Source organism: Dipodomys spectabilis, unplaced genomic scaffold, assembly GCF_019054845.1.
Source record: "Dipodomys spectabilis isolate Male_0828 unplaced genomic scaffold, ASM1905484v1 ptg000015l, whole genome shotgun sequence".
Classification (NCBI taxonomy): Eukaryota; Metazoa; Chordata; class Mammalia; order Rodentia; family Heteromyidae; genus Dipodomys; species Dipodomys spectabilis.
In genome coordinates, this window is record NW_024870692.1 from 7616366 (window position 1) to 7632496 (window position 16131).

General features: G+C 39.4%; 1 protein-coding gene across 1 annotated transcript; it reads left to right on the forward strand.

The window, feature by feature from the left end:
- The first annotated feature begins 525 nt into the window (after positions 1-525).
- LOC122096167 (60S ribosomal protein L39-like) lies at positions 526-819 on the forward strand. The gene has a single exon (XM_042666573.1). It carries the CDS (start codon positions 529-531, stop codon positions 682-684), a length of 156 nt encoding a protein of 51 aa, XP_042522507.1. The 5' UTR covers positions 526-528; the 3' UTR covers positions 685-819.
- Positions 820-16131: the final 15312 nt, after the last annotated feature.

Sequence of the window (16131 nt, forward strand, 5' to 3'; positions counted from 1 at the left end):
CAGTCTTTCTCCATTGCAACTGTAACTATCTACAAAAATTTTGGTGTCTTTCTTCTGGTAATTTTAGAATTAAATGATTAAAATTGAAGAAAAGAACCAGGCACCAGTGGCTCACCCCTGCAATCCTAGCTATTCAGGATGCTAAGAGCTGAGGATCACAATTCGAAGCCAACCCATGGGCAAGAAATTCAGTAAGATTCTTATCTCCAATTAATGACCAAAAAGCCAAAAGTGGAGCTGTGGCTCAAGTGATAGACTGTTAGCCTGAAGCTTACATTTGGAGGGACAGCACCCAGGCCCTGAGTACCAGCATTCACACACATATAGGAAAGCACACACACACACACACACACACACAAATTAATTAAGAAAAGAATCTTGTCTGATTTGGGGAGGGCAATGGGGAAGCAGAGAAATGGTGGGGAGAAGGGTGGACAAATGCAGCAGTGATACTCACTAGACACTATGTTGAAAATGAACTATATAGGTTCGCCACCGTGGTTACTGTGCCTTCCAGAGCTTCACATCATGTCTTCTCACAAGACTTTTAGAATGGAGCGGTTTCTGGCCAAGAAACAAAAGCAAAATCGCCCCATTCCCCAGTGGATTCGGATGAAAACTGGTAACAAAATCAGGTACAACTCCAAGAGAAGTCAGTGGAGGAGAACCAAGCTGGGTCTGTAAGGAATTGCTTCAGATGCCCACATATTTATGCTCTACCATGAACCAGTCAAGCTGAAATGTCAATACTGCCTGGGCTGACAGTTGGGCATTTTTTAAATTGATTTTTCTTTGGTTATTTTAATAATGGGCACAGTAATAAACATGTAATAAACATTACATTTGAAAAAAAAAGAAAATGAACTATACAACTTGCAGGGGAGAGGAATTGAGAGGGAAAAATCTGGGAGAAAATGCAAGAAGAGCTGACAGTTAAAAAACAAATGTACTCAATACCTGACCTATGTAACTCTGTACATCACCTTAATAATAAAAAATGTAAAAATTAAAACACAAAAAAAGAATATTTTTAATTTTCAAAAAAAACCTCCAAACTATAAGAAACTTATAGGAAAAAATGTACAAATAGAGCCATGAATTCATCACCCTGATTCACCAGTTTCTACTATCTTCCATATTGAGTATCTATTTCTCTCTCTGCACATAAGTATATATGCATGTGTATGTGTCATATGTCATGTCAAAGAAATCTTTCTTGACACTTCTTCTTGCTCATTTTATCAAGTTTTTCCTCTACTCTCCTTTGTTCCTATATGACTTTTAGTGTCACACTTTGCACAGTCTAACAAATTTCCTCTTTCATATCTCTCCAGCTATGGCATCTGGAGGGTAGTGACCAAGTTTTATTTACTTTTGCAGTTCTAATGCTTAGGACAATACTCTGCACACTGAAAATTCTACAAAAATGTTTTCTGAAGAAGTGAATGCAGAATGTGCATTTCCTTTGCTTCTTTTTTTCTCCACCAAAGCATTATATCACTGATTCATGTTTAATCTGTGGTCAATTTAAGTATTGTTCTTTTTCTATGGGTTAATTAAATTTACTATGGTATAACACAATCACCATAAAATTTCAGGTTGCTAATTTTTCAGTCTTTCCCAATCACTAGCTACTAATATATAACTAGTTAGATTAAAACTAGTAATATTTTTAATGTATTTGAGTGATAAGGAATTATCATAAAAATATAAAATGTGATTATGTAGGAAGCCAATTAAAATAGAGGTCAAAATTAATATACTAAGCTCCTAAATTTAAATCACTCTTCTTACCCTATCCTTTCACACAATCAGAAAAAGAATTTGGAAAAGGATTGCAGAGTAGAAAAGGTTGTTTCAGGCTCAACTTGGACTTCAACAGTTCAAATACAGTTCCTAACTATGTACAAGAAAAGAGAAAGAGATGATAATAACAGTTTTCACCCACCCATCTTCTGACTCAAAGGGTCCATTAGCAAACTTTAATTGCATAATGGTTACTAGCTAATTTCTGATAGAACTGATCATATATTTCATCCTACTTTATATCATCACCACCTTCATCCTATTGATAAAAACTGAGGTAGCTCAGTGGTAGCATAGTACCTTGCATGCAAAAGACCCTGGGCTCAATACCCAGAACACAAAAAAGTAAAATATGTAACAAAAAAGTAAGTTTTTAAAAAGGCTGTGGAACTAGAGATGTGATTCTAGTGGCTGAGCCCCAGGCATGATAGAAAAAGTAGAGAGACAAAAACTTAAAACACCAAAAACAAATACTCAAAGAAATAAAAACCCCATTAATACTGTGGGCTAAAGACTTAAAGACAGACTTCTCCAAAGAAGCAAGAATGAGAAGAAGAAACAAGAATGACACATGAAGAAATGTTCAACATCTCTGGCCATAAAAGAAATGCAAATCAAAACCACACTGAGATTCATCTTCACCCCAGTTAGAATGGCCATTTCAAGAAAATTAATAATAGCAGATGATGAGGATATGGCCAAAGCGATGATACTACACTGTTGGTGTGAATGTTAACTTGTTCAACCACTCTGGAAAGCAGTATGGAGGTTCCTCAAAAGACTGAACATAGAGCTCCCCTATGATCCAGCAATCCCACTCCTGGACATTTCCGCAAATAATCACAAACCAGGCTGCACTAAAGCTATCAGGACAACCATGTTTACTGCAGCATTATTTACCATAGCTAAGATATTGAATCAGTCCAGATGCCCCTCAGTGGATGAATGGATGAAGAAAATGTTGTATATGCTTCCATCAGAAAGAATTACATGGCCCCATTTGTAAGGAAATGAAAAGTCTTGTTATAGTATAATATTAGGCAAAGTAGGCCAGACCCAAAGAAACATAGGTTACATGGTTTCCCTTGTTTGTAATCATTAGAATATGCCTATAAATCGATAAGTAAACCCAATGGATAGTAAAAGAAAAAATTACAGTTGGACATGATAAATTAAACAGAACTCTAAATATTCACACAGTGAGGCCAAAGGAAGACACTTTTAGGAAAGGATCACAAATGGCTCAATAGCTATAGGCATATGAGCTATATAAAATGATGCTTATCCAAATAAACTCCAAGAAGTGGAATCAATAGGATTTTGTTTTACTTTTTGTGATTCTTTTTTTTTTCTTCCCTTTTGTCACCTTTTTATTTCTGTATCTTTTATCCCACTTGGAGAGTATAAGGGAAAGCATAGAAATTCTAATAATAACTAATTCAGCAGTGATACTCACTAGACACTATGTTGGAAATTAAACTATACAACTTGAAGGGGAGGGTGGATGGAGGAAAAACCTAGAAGAAAATGAGGGATGGGTGACACTGTTCAAAAAGAAATATACTCAGTACCTGACTTATATAACTGTTACCCCTCTGTACATCACCTTTATAATTAAAATTAAAATAAAAAGAACAAATTGAGAGAATGTTAGACCCTGAATTCCAGCCCCCATAGCAGCCCACCCACACACACACACACACACACACACACCATATTGAATAGTAGACTCTCATAAAACATGACTCACATCAACTGTCACATTCATCATAATACACTCCATTACAAAGTAGGAATGCAGACCTTTAAATTGTGACAAGCTGCAGACTTCAATATCTATAGAATGCAATCCAACTTTGTACTAGTAAAACTGTGCCTTTGACATAGTGGTAGAGCTAGGACTTGAATACAGTCTATTTAAGTTGCTTAGTGCAAGTTCTACCCCACCTGTGCAAAAGTCATCCACTTTGTGCTTGCATTCAGACATGATATGATTGGGTATTGCTACATCCTAAGGCTGAGAGTCTCTGAAAAAAAAGTAACATTCCTGAGCATCCACCCAGGTAGGAAAGCACAGGCTTTTTCTCTTGGAAGGTAAGGCACATTACAGGCCTAGTGATTGAATGACCAGGAAGAAAGAGAAAGCCTATAACTGTCTAACCAGTGCATGGGAGACACATTATTTTCCCTGTTTTCTTCACAATATGATAGAGAGTTACAGCCACCGCAACTTGCACTAAACCCCTCAACACAGAAAGGTTCTGGGCTTGCCCAGCAGTGCCATGCATTAGGGAGAGAATCAAAATAAAAACATGCAGTTTCTTACTCCCAGGCCTAGGATGAGTCCACTTTGGCAAGCTTCTTTCCCTGCACAACTGTGATTCTTGCTGAATAATTGAAACCCAGGCTTTGTCCATAGCAGGAATATTACTGTTGGATTTTGTGATCCCAAAGGGATGGCTGCAAACAGCTGATGCCTCTGCTGGTACTGAATTTGCTAGAGAATGTGAGAATTTTTCTAGTTTCCTATTGGGAAAAAAAATGCCAGACAAAAGTGGGGGGCTTCAAGTTTGTAGTAAGGTTCAAGAGTCTTTAGATGCCAGGGTGAAGAGGTTCATGAGATGCTTTTCTATGAGATAAAACTGCATTCAGAGCCGTATATTGCAAACGAATTAATTATGAATGGAATAACACAGGCCCTGAGGAATTGAGATCATGCAGAATAAGTTCCTGCTAAGGGAAAAATGAGAATTTTAATACGCACAATGCACCAGGGAAATATTGGTGTCATGAATGGACAAAATCCAGGTTCTGTGGCCCCTGCCTGACACTCAAGCAAAAGCAAGAGAAACTACAAAGGCTGCGTTACAAAGGTAAGTTCTTCCAACATAAACCTCCTGCATTCTTAAATGAAGCAGGCTGGATGCAGTGCATCCTATGAACCCAGTCTGTGATGCCAACCTAACTAGTTCTCACATGGATCACCCAGCAGAGGCAGAGTCCTGGCCACCAGCAAAGCTGATGTTCTTTGCCATGTGCCTCTCTTCCAAAATGCTTAGTGGTGATTTCTCACAGGAACCTCATTAATCCCATAACTTCAGTTGTAGTAGAGAAGATATTTGAAACAGAGGCACAGAAAGATTCCATGGTTTGTCTTAATGTCAAATTAACTGTTGAGGTCATTAAATTCTCACATAAAGTCAAAAGCCAAAGAACACAAACAAAATCTCTCTTTCTGCTTGGTGGCAAAGAACCTGGGGGGTTCTTTCATTATTTTAGAAAGCTTGATCTTGCTGATATGGCACACACACTGTCCATAATACTATAGGCAGTTCAACTGAGTCCCAATTTAATTACCACCATAAAAATCCACATCCAGCTGTGTGCCTATGGCCAATGCCTGTAATCTTAGCTAAGAGGCTAAGATCTGATGATCATGATTCAAAGCGAGAGCTGGCAGGAAAGTCTATGAGATCCTTATCTCCAATTAACCACCAAACAATACAAAAATAGAATAGAAGCAGAGCTGTGGCTCAAGTGATAGAGTGCTATACTTCAGAAGAAGAAAAAAAAAGCTCAGGGACAGTGCCCAGGCCCTGAGTTCAAGCTCCAGGATCCAGACCTAAATATATATATATATATCCATACCCCTGAGCTCCTGGTACCTTGGGCAATCAGCCTTGTAGAAAAGTTCCAAGAGTTTATGCATCCTGTCCACACCTAACCCAAGTCTATAAATTCATATGCTCACATGCTTATACACACACACATACACACACCTACCTGCATATTCAAAGAAAACAAGCAAACACATGGCAAAGAGGAGGAAGGAAACTCCATCTTCAATTATGCCATACCAAAAAAAATGCCATCAGAATTCTTTCAGCACAGAGGGAATAACCACTGCCTCTAAGGAGCTGTGGTACCTGGGGAAGAAAATGGCATACACTAGCGGTCACTAACCACTCATCAGCTGTGATGCACCTCTGAGGTCCCCTGGTCTTCATCTTAAAATGGGGACAAAAGCACCTGTCTCACTGGACTGTCATGAGAACAAAGAGATTTATACTTTTTTAAGCTCTTAGTTTAATTGGGGCAGGGGAGGGGGGTAAGGCGGGTTATTAAGAGTTGAACCCAGAGCTTTCTGCATGTACGTTCATCACCAAACTACATCCTGGCCCTTAGTTGTTTGAGACAGTCTCATTATATAACCCAAGCTGGCCTCAAACTCATAATCCTCCTGCCTCTGCCTCCTGAGTACTTGGATTACACATGTGCCTCCACCATGCCTATCTAAGAAGTTTTCAATTTTAAATATTTAGAACAAGGTACTTTGTATATTAGGAAAATATATTTTAATTTAAAATGTCAAGGTCATTTTTGAAGTACCATGAAGTTGGCCCATAAGTTATTATACTCACGACTATACATAAATAATTCCCACAGAATTATCAGCCATAGTCACTGCTCTGATCAGAGGAGGTAAGGCCATTGGTAGGTGACCAGGTCGTTAAGTGTAGAGACCTCATGAACCTTATGTGGGATTAGTGCCTTTATCCATAGTGGGAGACCTCAGTCCTCCCAGCACATGAGCTCACAGCGAGAACACTGCTACCTATGAACAGGCAGGACTTCACACATCACACCCACCAGCACCTCAACCTTGAACTTGGCAGATTCCAGACTGGTAAGGAATTCCTGTGTATAAGCCACAAAAGTGTGATGTGTTTGTATAGTATCCCAAGCAAAAACAGCCACTCTGTGGTAGAGGGAAACAAGGTAGACAAGCTGTGTCCAAGGCCAAATGTAAAATGAAACTGAGTCCAGGATGTTCAATCTCCCCCAACCTTCCACAAGAGGTGTGACTCCTGCTTCTTCACCAATGACAATGGTCCTACTGTCATTCTCCCACTGCCCAGACAAAAACTTGCTAGAACAACTGGACAGGCTCCTTGGGTTAGCCCCGCCTCAGCCCCTTGGTGGGTACCTTGGAGCCCTGGGCCACTCTTCTGTGACTTTGTGTACAACCTAACCACAAAATAAAATTTCTAGCAACAAGGCCAACACCTATCAGTTCTTGAGGGTTGCTCCACACCTGGGGCCTTCTGAAAAGCCATCCATGTATTTGCTTCTAATTCTCACAACCATCTCTATCCCTTCTCAAGAAATAACCTAGTCGTGAGAAAGAAGCCAAAATCCAAACTTGAGTCTATTAGCACAGAGCTGGCACCCTTCATCAATGAGTTTCGTTGGCCTTCCAAACAAAGTGTGGTTGGCCATATAGACTTAGTATTTTGTCTCTTAAATTACAATTGAGCATTGCTTGTCTCACTTTTGCCTGATTATTCCCCAGCATTTTTTTTTCCATCAAAGGGATACAAAAGAGAAAGAGGAGTCCTCCCTCTGAATGGAGTAGTGTTCATTTTGGTTTTGCATTGTCTGGCTATTTTGTTTTGTGGTACTGGAGAATTGAAGGCAGCGCTACAGACAAGTGTTCTAACCATTTGAACAATACCTCCAGCCTTTTAATGGATTTTGTTTCTTATTTTCCTTTTTTTTAAGACAGGGTCTCACTACCTTTATTTGTACTGGCCTAAAATCATGATACATTTGTCCCTCTTTTCTAAGTATCTGGGATTATAAGCATGCATTGCCTTGCCCAGTCATATAGTTAGTTATTGATTTTAAAACTGGAGCTCATTATAACTGCTTCTCAATTGAGGAAGGAGAATAATAGTGTGGGCTGTGAAATCCAGGAGCCATGTTCAGTCCTAACTGTAACTCTCCTGACAACATGGAATTCAAGCCAATTTTCTGTTTTGTAGAACAGTATGTCCCTTAAATGTTTGCTAAGGGTCACAGAAGCCATCAGATCCAAGAATGAAGGCAGGAAAGGGTAAGTTCGGAGAAAAAACGTTATTTAAAAATGAGGAAAGAGCAGGCACCAGTGACTCATGCCTGTAATCCTAGCTAACTCAGGAGGCTGAGATCTGAGGATTGTGGTTCAAAACCAGTCCAAGCCAGAAAGTCTATGAGACTCTTATCTCCAATTAATCACAGATAAAGCTGGAAGTGGTGTTGTGTGGCTCAAGTGGGAGAGCACTAGCCTTGACCAAAAGGAGCTCAGGGACAGTGCACAGGCCCAGAGCTCAAGCACCAGGACCAGAAAAATAAAATGAGGAGAAAGTCTCATTCAAGATGAGGCTCTATGTGTACTCATTGTAGAAGCCAAGAGCACACAGAAATCCAATAATAAGGCTCTAGATTTATGGACATTCTAATTTAAAGGATTAAATTATGGGGACTTTTAGCTCATAACCACATTGAACAGTAAGTGTTCATCTTCATGATAATCCTGGAGAGTTCATGGGCTTCTGAAAGAAAAAAGGTGTGTGTGTGTGTGTGTGTGTGTGTACACATGATGTATGCGCACACGTGATGTATGCGCATGCATATATCAGAGAAAAAAGCAGTAATTCCTACCAGTAAGTGAACAATTCTATTTACCACAAACCTCTCTTTAATGAACTGCAACCTATTCACTAAAAGAAGGGGGTAAAAAAGGAGGCTAGGAAATGGAAAGCAGCGGGGTAGGGGAAGAGAGGCAAGAGGTCAAAAGCAATCACTCTGTTTCTAATGTGGTACAGGAAGCTATAAATAGAATCAAAGGGTTAATCTAATCCCTTTGTGAAGCACTGAGTCAGAGAACAAGACAAAAACAAACCTGTGATCTGGAACTTCCTGAGCCCCCACTCAGGGGGATTAATGAGGAGTACACGGCTGTGAAATTACGTGCCCTCTGAGTCGGGAAAATGGTCCTACTGGTGCATGACCTTGAAATGAGGGGACGAAAACTTCACCTGATCCACAATTACAAAGCCCAAAAAGGAGGGGCTCCTGGAGAGAAGGGAGGGAGAGGCCATATAAGAGAAGCTGTGTAAATGTTCAAAATATGGAAACACACACACACACACACACACACACACACACACACACAAAACACTCAACCAACCCCAGCTTGAAGGGGGATCAAAACAGTATAAAATATTCAGAGGACTTTAAAAGGATGCTGGCATTTGAGCAGCCCCAGTGAGGAGGCAAGCCTGTCCTCTTTATTTACATGAAGGAGATATTTTGTGGCTGTTGTTATGAACTTAGTGATGTTTGTCTCTGTTCAATTTTCCCTTTGCGGTGAAAAATTGTGGAGAGATGATTTCTAGTCTTAGCTGCTTTACATGACAGTATTATCAAGGATTCATCAAGAGGCCATCTGTCGAATTTATGAAAAAAATATGCAAAAACAAAACAGATGAAAAGGAAAGAGCAAGACAGACTGGTCCATGGGAAGATAGATGTGGCAGCATGTGCCTCCGTGTGAAAATTACAACATTTAAATACTGCAGAATAAATTACTGTGCCGAAAAATTAGCGATGCTCTCCCACTTTAGACGCTACCCTTACCATAAGAACATAATGAAATATATCACTATCAAATCACCCTTTCCTCCAACTATTATTATATTCTAATGAAAAATTAGGAGAGTAGAGACACATAAACCTCCAAAGGGAGGGATGAAAATGAGCCAGAATGGATTTGCTCTACTATTGAGCCATGAGAAGTGTCTCTGAAATGCACAATCCATATGGAAATAAAGAGCGTTTTTCCCCCGTATTTATTAAAAAGTCAATGAAATAAATTACAGATTGTGTGGGGGAAAAAACTGAAATAATATATATTTAAATGACAACAAGGCTGGGCAAACTACACCCAAATTAGATGGGCTGAAAAAAAAATGTATTTTAGAAGAGAAAGGAAGGAGCAGAATAAAAAATCCAGGATACAAATACCCAGGGCTCACAAGAACACACCTAAGGACCAATGGGATAGAATTGAAAACCCAGAAATGAACCCACAGACCTATAGCCACCTCATCTTCGATAAGGGAGTTAAAAAAAAAATAGAATGACAGAAAGACAGCCTCTTTAGTAAATGGTGCTGGCAAAATTGGTTAATCATCTGTAGAAAACTAAAGCTAGATCCTTATATATCACCCTGTACCAGAATCAACTCCAAATGGATCAAAGACCTCAAAGTAAAAGCAGACACCCTGAAAACATGACAGGATAGAATAGGAGAAACCCTAGGTCTCCTTGGCACAGGCTGAAATTTTCTTAATAGAGACCCAGAAACAACAAATCAAAGAAAGTTTGGACAAATGGGACTGCCTGAAATTGCAGAGCTTCTGCATGGCAAAGGACATAGCTAGCAAGATCAATAGAAAGCCCATGGATTGGGAGATCTTCACTAGCCGAACAATGAACAAGGGTCTCATATCTAAAATATAACTGGAATTCAAAAGATTAAATCCCCCAAAAACAAATCCTCAAAGAAACAACTGCCTGATAAATAAATGGGCTAAAGACTTAAAGAGAAACTTCTCTGAAGAGGAAATAAGAGTGGCCAATAGACACATGAAGAAATGCTCAACCTCCCTAGACATAAAAGGAATGCAAATCAAAACAACATTGAGATTCCACCTCACCCCAGTTAAAATGGCTATAATCAAGAACTCTAATAACAACAGATGCTGGAGGGGATGTGGATAGAAGGGAAGCTAACTACATTGTTGGTGGGAATGTAAACTTGTTCTATCTCTTTGGAAAGTAGTATGGAAGTTCCTCAAAAGACTCAACATAGAGCTCTCCTATGACCCAGCAATCCCACTTTTGGGCATTTACCCAAATGATCACAAAAAAGATTATACTAAAGCTACCAGCACAACTATGCTTATTGCAACATTATTTACCATAGCTAAAATATGGAACCAACCCTGATGTCTCTTAGTAGACGAATGGATCAAGAAAATGCGGTATATGTGTGTGTGTGTGTGTATATATATATATATATATATATATATATATATATATATAGGAATTCTATGCCTCCATCAGAAAGAATGACATCGCCCCATTTGTTAGGAAATGGAAAGACTTGGAAAAAATTATATTAAGTGAAGTAAGCCAGGCCCAAAGAAACATAGGTCCAGTGGTTTCCCTTATTTGCAATAATTAGTATATGTCTGTGACAAGCAGAAAAGGTCAAAAGCTATGTACATATGACCAGATAAGATGATGTTAAGTGAAATGAACCCCAAGATAGGGACACAAGTGGCTTTTTCTTTCTTGCTATTGTTTCTAATATATTTATAATATACCATGTGATTTTTGTTGCTTTGTATGTTCCTCCCCCACGGTATAACCCTGTTTTCACTGTATTTGATGCCAGTGCCCTGCATCTTGTATATACCCTGCTCTAATTTGGGAAGGGGAAGGGAAAAAAACAAAATGCTTAAATAGGGATACAGGTTGACCCATTGTAACAATGAGATGCACAAGACTCTATGTTGAAAAATGAACTTTACAGTTTAGATGGGGAATGGGGGATGTGTAGTTGTGGAAGTGGGAGGGAAAGGATAGTAGGGGAAAAACAAAGGAGGAGGTAACAATGTTCAATAGGAACCGTACTCATTACCTTGCTCATGTAACAGTAACCCCTCTGTACAGTATTTTCACAATTAAAAAAAATTATAAAAATAGCCAGGGCTGCAAGTGTCACCCCCTGGAGGAGAGATACAGATCACACATGTACACACTGGACGAATATACTGGATCAGCTCTGTCAGATTCCAGCATACCCTAACTCCTCACTGCATGGGGTCCCTCCAGCTATGACCCTCAGCAGCTTCTCTAGCCATAGAAGATCATCTTCCCACTTGCCTCCATTCCACCCTCTCTCCTGAATTTGTCAACAGGAAACCTACTATTCTAGTGTCTTAAGAAGATATCTAGCACTGTGAGTCATAAGGCAGTAAAATAAAATGCTCCAAATTCACAATAAGATGACTACTGACACCTCCTCTATCTGTCGAAAGGAAACTGAAGTCCTATCTAACCAAGAGCCATTGAGGGCAATAATCTATAACGGGAAATTGCAAACAACAGTAGCATTAGCTAGCTCTGGTCTAAGTGCATGTATTCACTAGTTTATTCCTTGCCTAACCTCTGTGAAGTAATTTCATTGTTCTCCACTTCAGAGAGAACTGGAAGTGGGGAGAGCTGTCATGTAACTAATCTGTGATGGTGTAAGGAATGGTATCCAGGCCATCAGGTTCAAGGCCCTAGTCACCCTCTGTTAGAAAGACTGCAGTACTTCCTCTATTTTGTTTGGAATGTCACCAATACTTTCACCAACATATGGGAGAATAAACACCAGCTCTATGAAACTAAGTTGGGCTACATCGTCCTTCAGACTATTTCAAACCATAATCCTCAGCAGAGCTGGCTCTCACTCTCTCACTCTCTTTTCTCCTCCCTCCTTTCTCTCTGCCTCCCTCCTTCCTCTTTCCTTCCCAGATTTTTCTCTTTCTTATGATTAAAGGATAATGTTTAGAAATGCTGCCTTTCGTCTATTATGGGACTAAAAAATGAGATAATGAAAACAAAGACCAAGAATGTTGCCAACAAAAGGTTGAAAATGAGTAATGGCACAAAGGCCTGGTTTAAGGGAACTAGAATAGGACCTCCAATGGGAAAATGTTGAGATGTGTTAAATCTATAGCATGTCAAAGTTCATAGAAATTTTGTCATCAACATACTTCTTGTATTATTTGTTAAACCATATGATTACAAGACAACAGATAACACTATTTTGGAAGTCAAAAATAATCCAGCATTTGAAATATGTAAATGACATTATATGTAACATACATGTGACTATTCTTTATGCTGATCATTATAATATAGCATCAAATTTTCTTCTAATATTTATATAACCCAGTTGATCAACTTCAATTCTATGCCTTTTTTTCTTTTCCAGCTTCTCTTTGTATCACCAGGAAAAAAATAAACTGATTAATATATGCCTCCAAGATTTTTCTTTAATTGGTGCATAGCAATTGTGTGCACTTATGGGGTACAGGGTGACATTTAAAAATCAAGATGAATTGGGGGACAGCCTTATGCAAGCCCATGCTTACCTCTATATCATCTGAGTCTGGTATGTTTTCTCGATTGTGAGTAATTTATACTGACTTTTGTGGAATCATGATTCTCTGCAAATCAGCACGGGAAGCTTGGCTCAGTTCTATGGGTAGGAAGACAAACCACTGGTGAAATCCACCAATCAGATCATACTATGCAGGCTCTGCTGACATGTCACGGCCATAGCAAGGTCAGGTGACACACTCAACAGTGCCTCCCTCCTTTCATTCTGTCTTTCATATAAGCATACCAGAGATTATTGAATCTTTCTAAACATAAAAGAATCAGCATAATTTTTTGCCTATTATTTTTCAAATTATACATACAGTTGAATAGCATTCATTGGTCTTTTAATACTAGCCCAGCCCTTATCCTAATTCACTTCTATCTAAAGTGACACCAAAACTGAGAAATCAATAGTTGATTTCACTCATAAGTTTGGCTAGGCTTTCATCTGGATGCTATTTAATGATGCTTTCTTCTTCTGGAATGCCCATTTATTTCCACCCAGCAACCAATCTTCCTTCGTATCTCTCTTAGCTAAGCTCCTTCAGAAGGCAATCTTTGACTACCCCACTCCCCAAGGTTCATTACATCCTACTGTTGTATTTTGGGTTTCCTTTCTCATAAAGATGATCTAAAGATTTATTTATATACCCTAATATATTAGGCCTTATATGCAAAAGTGCTGTATACTTTTGTAAGTCCAAGCTAATTCTTGATCATCTATCTATTTAACTAGAATTTTTGTTCTGCTTGAGATATAATTTTATTATCTCTAAGTGCCATACAAAGAAGTTGCCATTTACCCAAGCAGCTTATGAATGCAATACATCTTGACCAATGTCAACATTCTCACCATTCCCTCCCCTACCCACATCTTCTCTTACTCTTCCTTAGCTAGAACTATAACATTTATTACTTAGTTAATATAGCCTTCGTTGGCAGGCCTCTCCAAGATCTTGAAAACTTAGTATACATGACTGACTTCCTGCTGCAAATATAAAGGGGAATACAAAGGTCAATCAAGGATCTTTGAACTTATAATATGTAAGTGACATCCTACAATAATACTTGATATACCTAAACAGAACTATTGGTTTTTAGATCCAGAAACTATCTCTCTCCTTTACCAGGCATCCATTAGCTCTAAAAATGTTACCATCTTCATTTACCCTGTTTTTTGTTGGAATCCTTGCTTGGCTTGCTTGCTCACAGCTGGTACTCTACTACATGAGCCATGCTTCCAGCCCAGCATCATGCTGGTTAATTGGAGATGGAGTCTCACCAACTTTTCTTCTCTGGGCTGGCTTTGAACTTTCTGAATAGCTAGGATTACAGAGGTGAGCCAACCAGCCAAAAATTTCATATTGTCCCAGCCTCTTCTTCCCTCATTGCTAATTTGCTTCTGTGTTTACAAATCCCCGTTATGCCACCCCTCCTGTTTTTAAAGAAAAAAAATGATTTTCTCTAACTTCAATTTTGGTGAAGGTTATGGTGAAAGCTGTACATACAGCTTTTATCCCCCAAAAGTTCACAAAACAAAAATTTAACGACTATTTAAGTATTAATAGGCAAGGATTAGACACAAACCTAAGAATCTTAAGTGTTTCTAAAATTCTTAAAGATACCATCTTTCACCTGGGGTATCTTTTTTTAAAGATTTTAAACAATCTATGCAAGGGAACCTCTGATACTGTCCTGGACATGTTGATGAATCTTTCCCTTTGTGTGGGGCCAAGCCTTTGTCAGTCTAGTCCTATGAAGGACCACATCATTTGTTCCTTTAACAGTCTACCTTGGTCCTCATGCCCACATCATTTCTGCTTCAACATAACAGACATCAAGCGTTCTCACCATCCTACAGTAGGGGGTGCTAGTTAAGATCACTTAGTGTGTCAGAACCTCAGTTACCAAATGCCTGATACAGTGCATACTCTAACTTTTCCAGGGAAATCCTTCCCCTAAATCAGTAGCAGAGCCCAAATGTGTGTGTATGCATACACACAGCACATTCATTCCCACACATATGTGCACGTGCACACATGCGAATGTGCATCCATGCTTTCCCACAAGACTGAATTCTTTTTCCATTTCCAACAGCATGACTTAATTGTACAAAAGCATGTTTGTAATATCTGCATACATGCACAGAGGATACTTTGACCACACTTAGCCTGTCTATTAGTTTTTCTAAGCCCTCCCTCCTAGCTTCTTGTAAGGACTGAGTTTCTTTGTGGTCACCAAAGAATAAGGCTGTTTCAGGGATTCTGGACAACCTTGGAATCAAGCAATTTGCCTGGATTGTTTTTCTGCTTCTTGTTTTGATTTGTTTTGGGAGGCATGGTCTCAATGAAGTCCAGTCTAGCCTCCAATGTATAATGGCCCTGTCTCAGCTTCCTGAAGAGTGGACTTAAAGGTATATACCACCACATCCTGCTAGACCAGGATACTTCTTTTTCTTGCCAGTTTTGGGGCTTGAATTCAGGGCCTGAGAATTGTTCCTAAGCTTCTTTTGTTCAAGGCAAGCACTCTACACTTGAGCCACATCTCTACTTACAGCTTTTTTCTGTTTATGTGGTACTGAGGAATCGAACCCAGGGCTTCATGCATGCTAGCACTCTACCGCTAATCACATTCCCAGCCCCTAGACCAGGATACTTCTTGAGACTTGAGAAGAATCACCTGAGACACCATCATGCACATTAAATTAGCCACTTAGTACATGACGCCACACCACCATGGAGACACTGACACCAAGGCTGCACCTTCCCGGGCCTTTGACCTCATTTATGGAAGAGAGAGCGATGAGGCACCAGAACCAGGATTCAAAGCCCTAACTAAGCAAAGAGAACAAATACTGTGATGTGAGTGGCAGGCCCAGCCTTGGTTTGTTCCTGGGTCCATTTTGTTCATCTGAAAGCGCCTCACCCCTTATAGAACTAATCTCTTCTGATCTGTGCCTGCTCAGCATGTGGAAAGGAGGCCAGGAAGCGCCATTGTTATCTCAAATTACCAGTACACCAAATAAACATTCCATACCCTCCCTCAGCCCTGCAGAAAGAGAATAAATCAGCACCAAAAAGCTGATTGTACAAACCCACAAATCACCAGAAATAGAACTGCTTTCCTTTCCAGCCCCATGTTTTAATAAAGCTTCCCCCTCCCCACTCTTTTTTTTTCCCCAGACTCACTCAATTACAATATCACTATCAGTTCACATTACAGGTCAGAGATATGGGGCTTAATGTATGAGAAGCCACTTCCCTCTTCTAATAGCCTGTC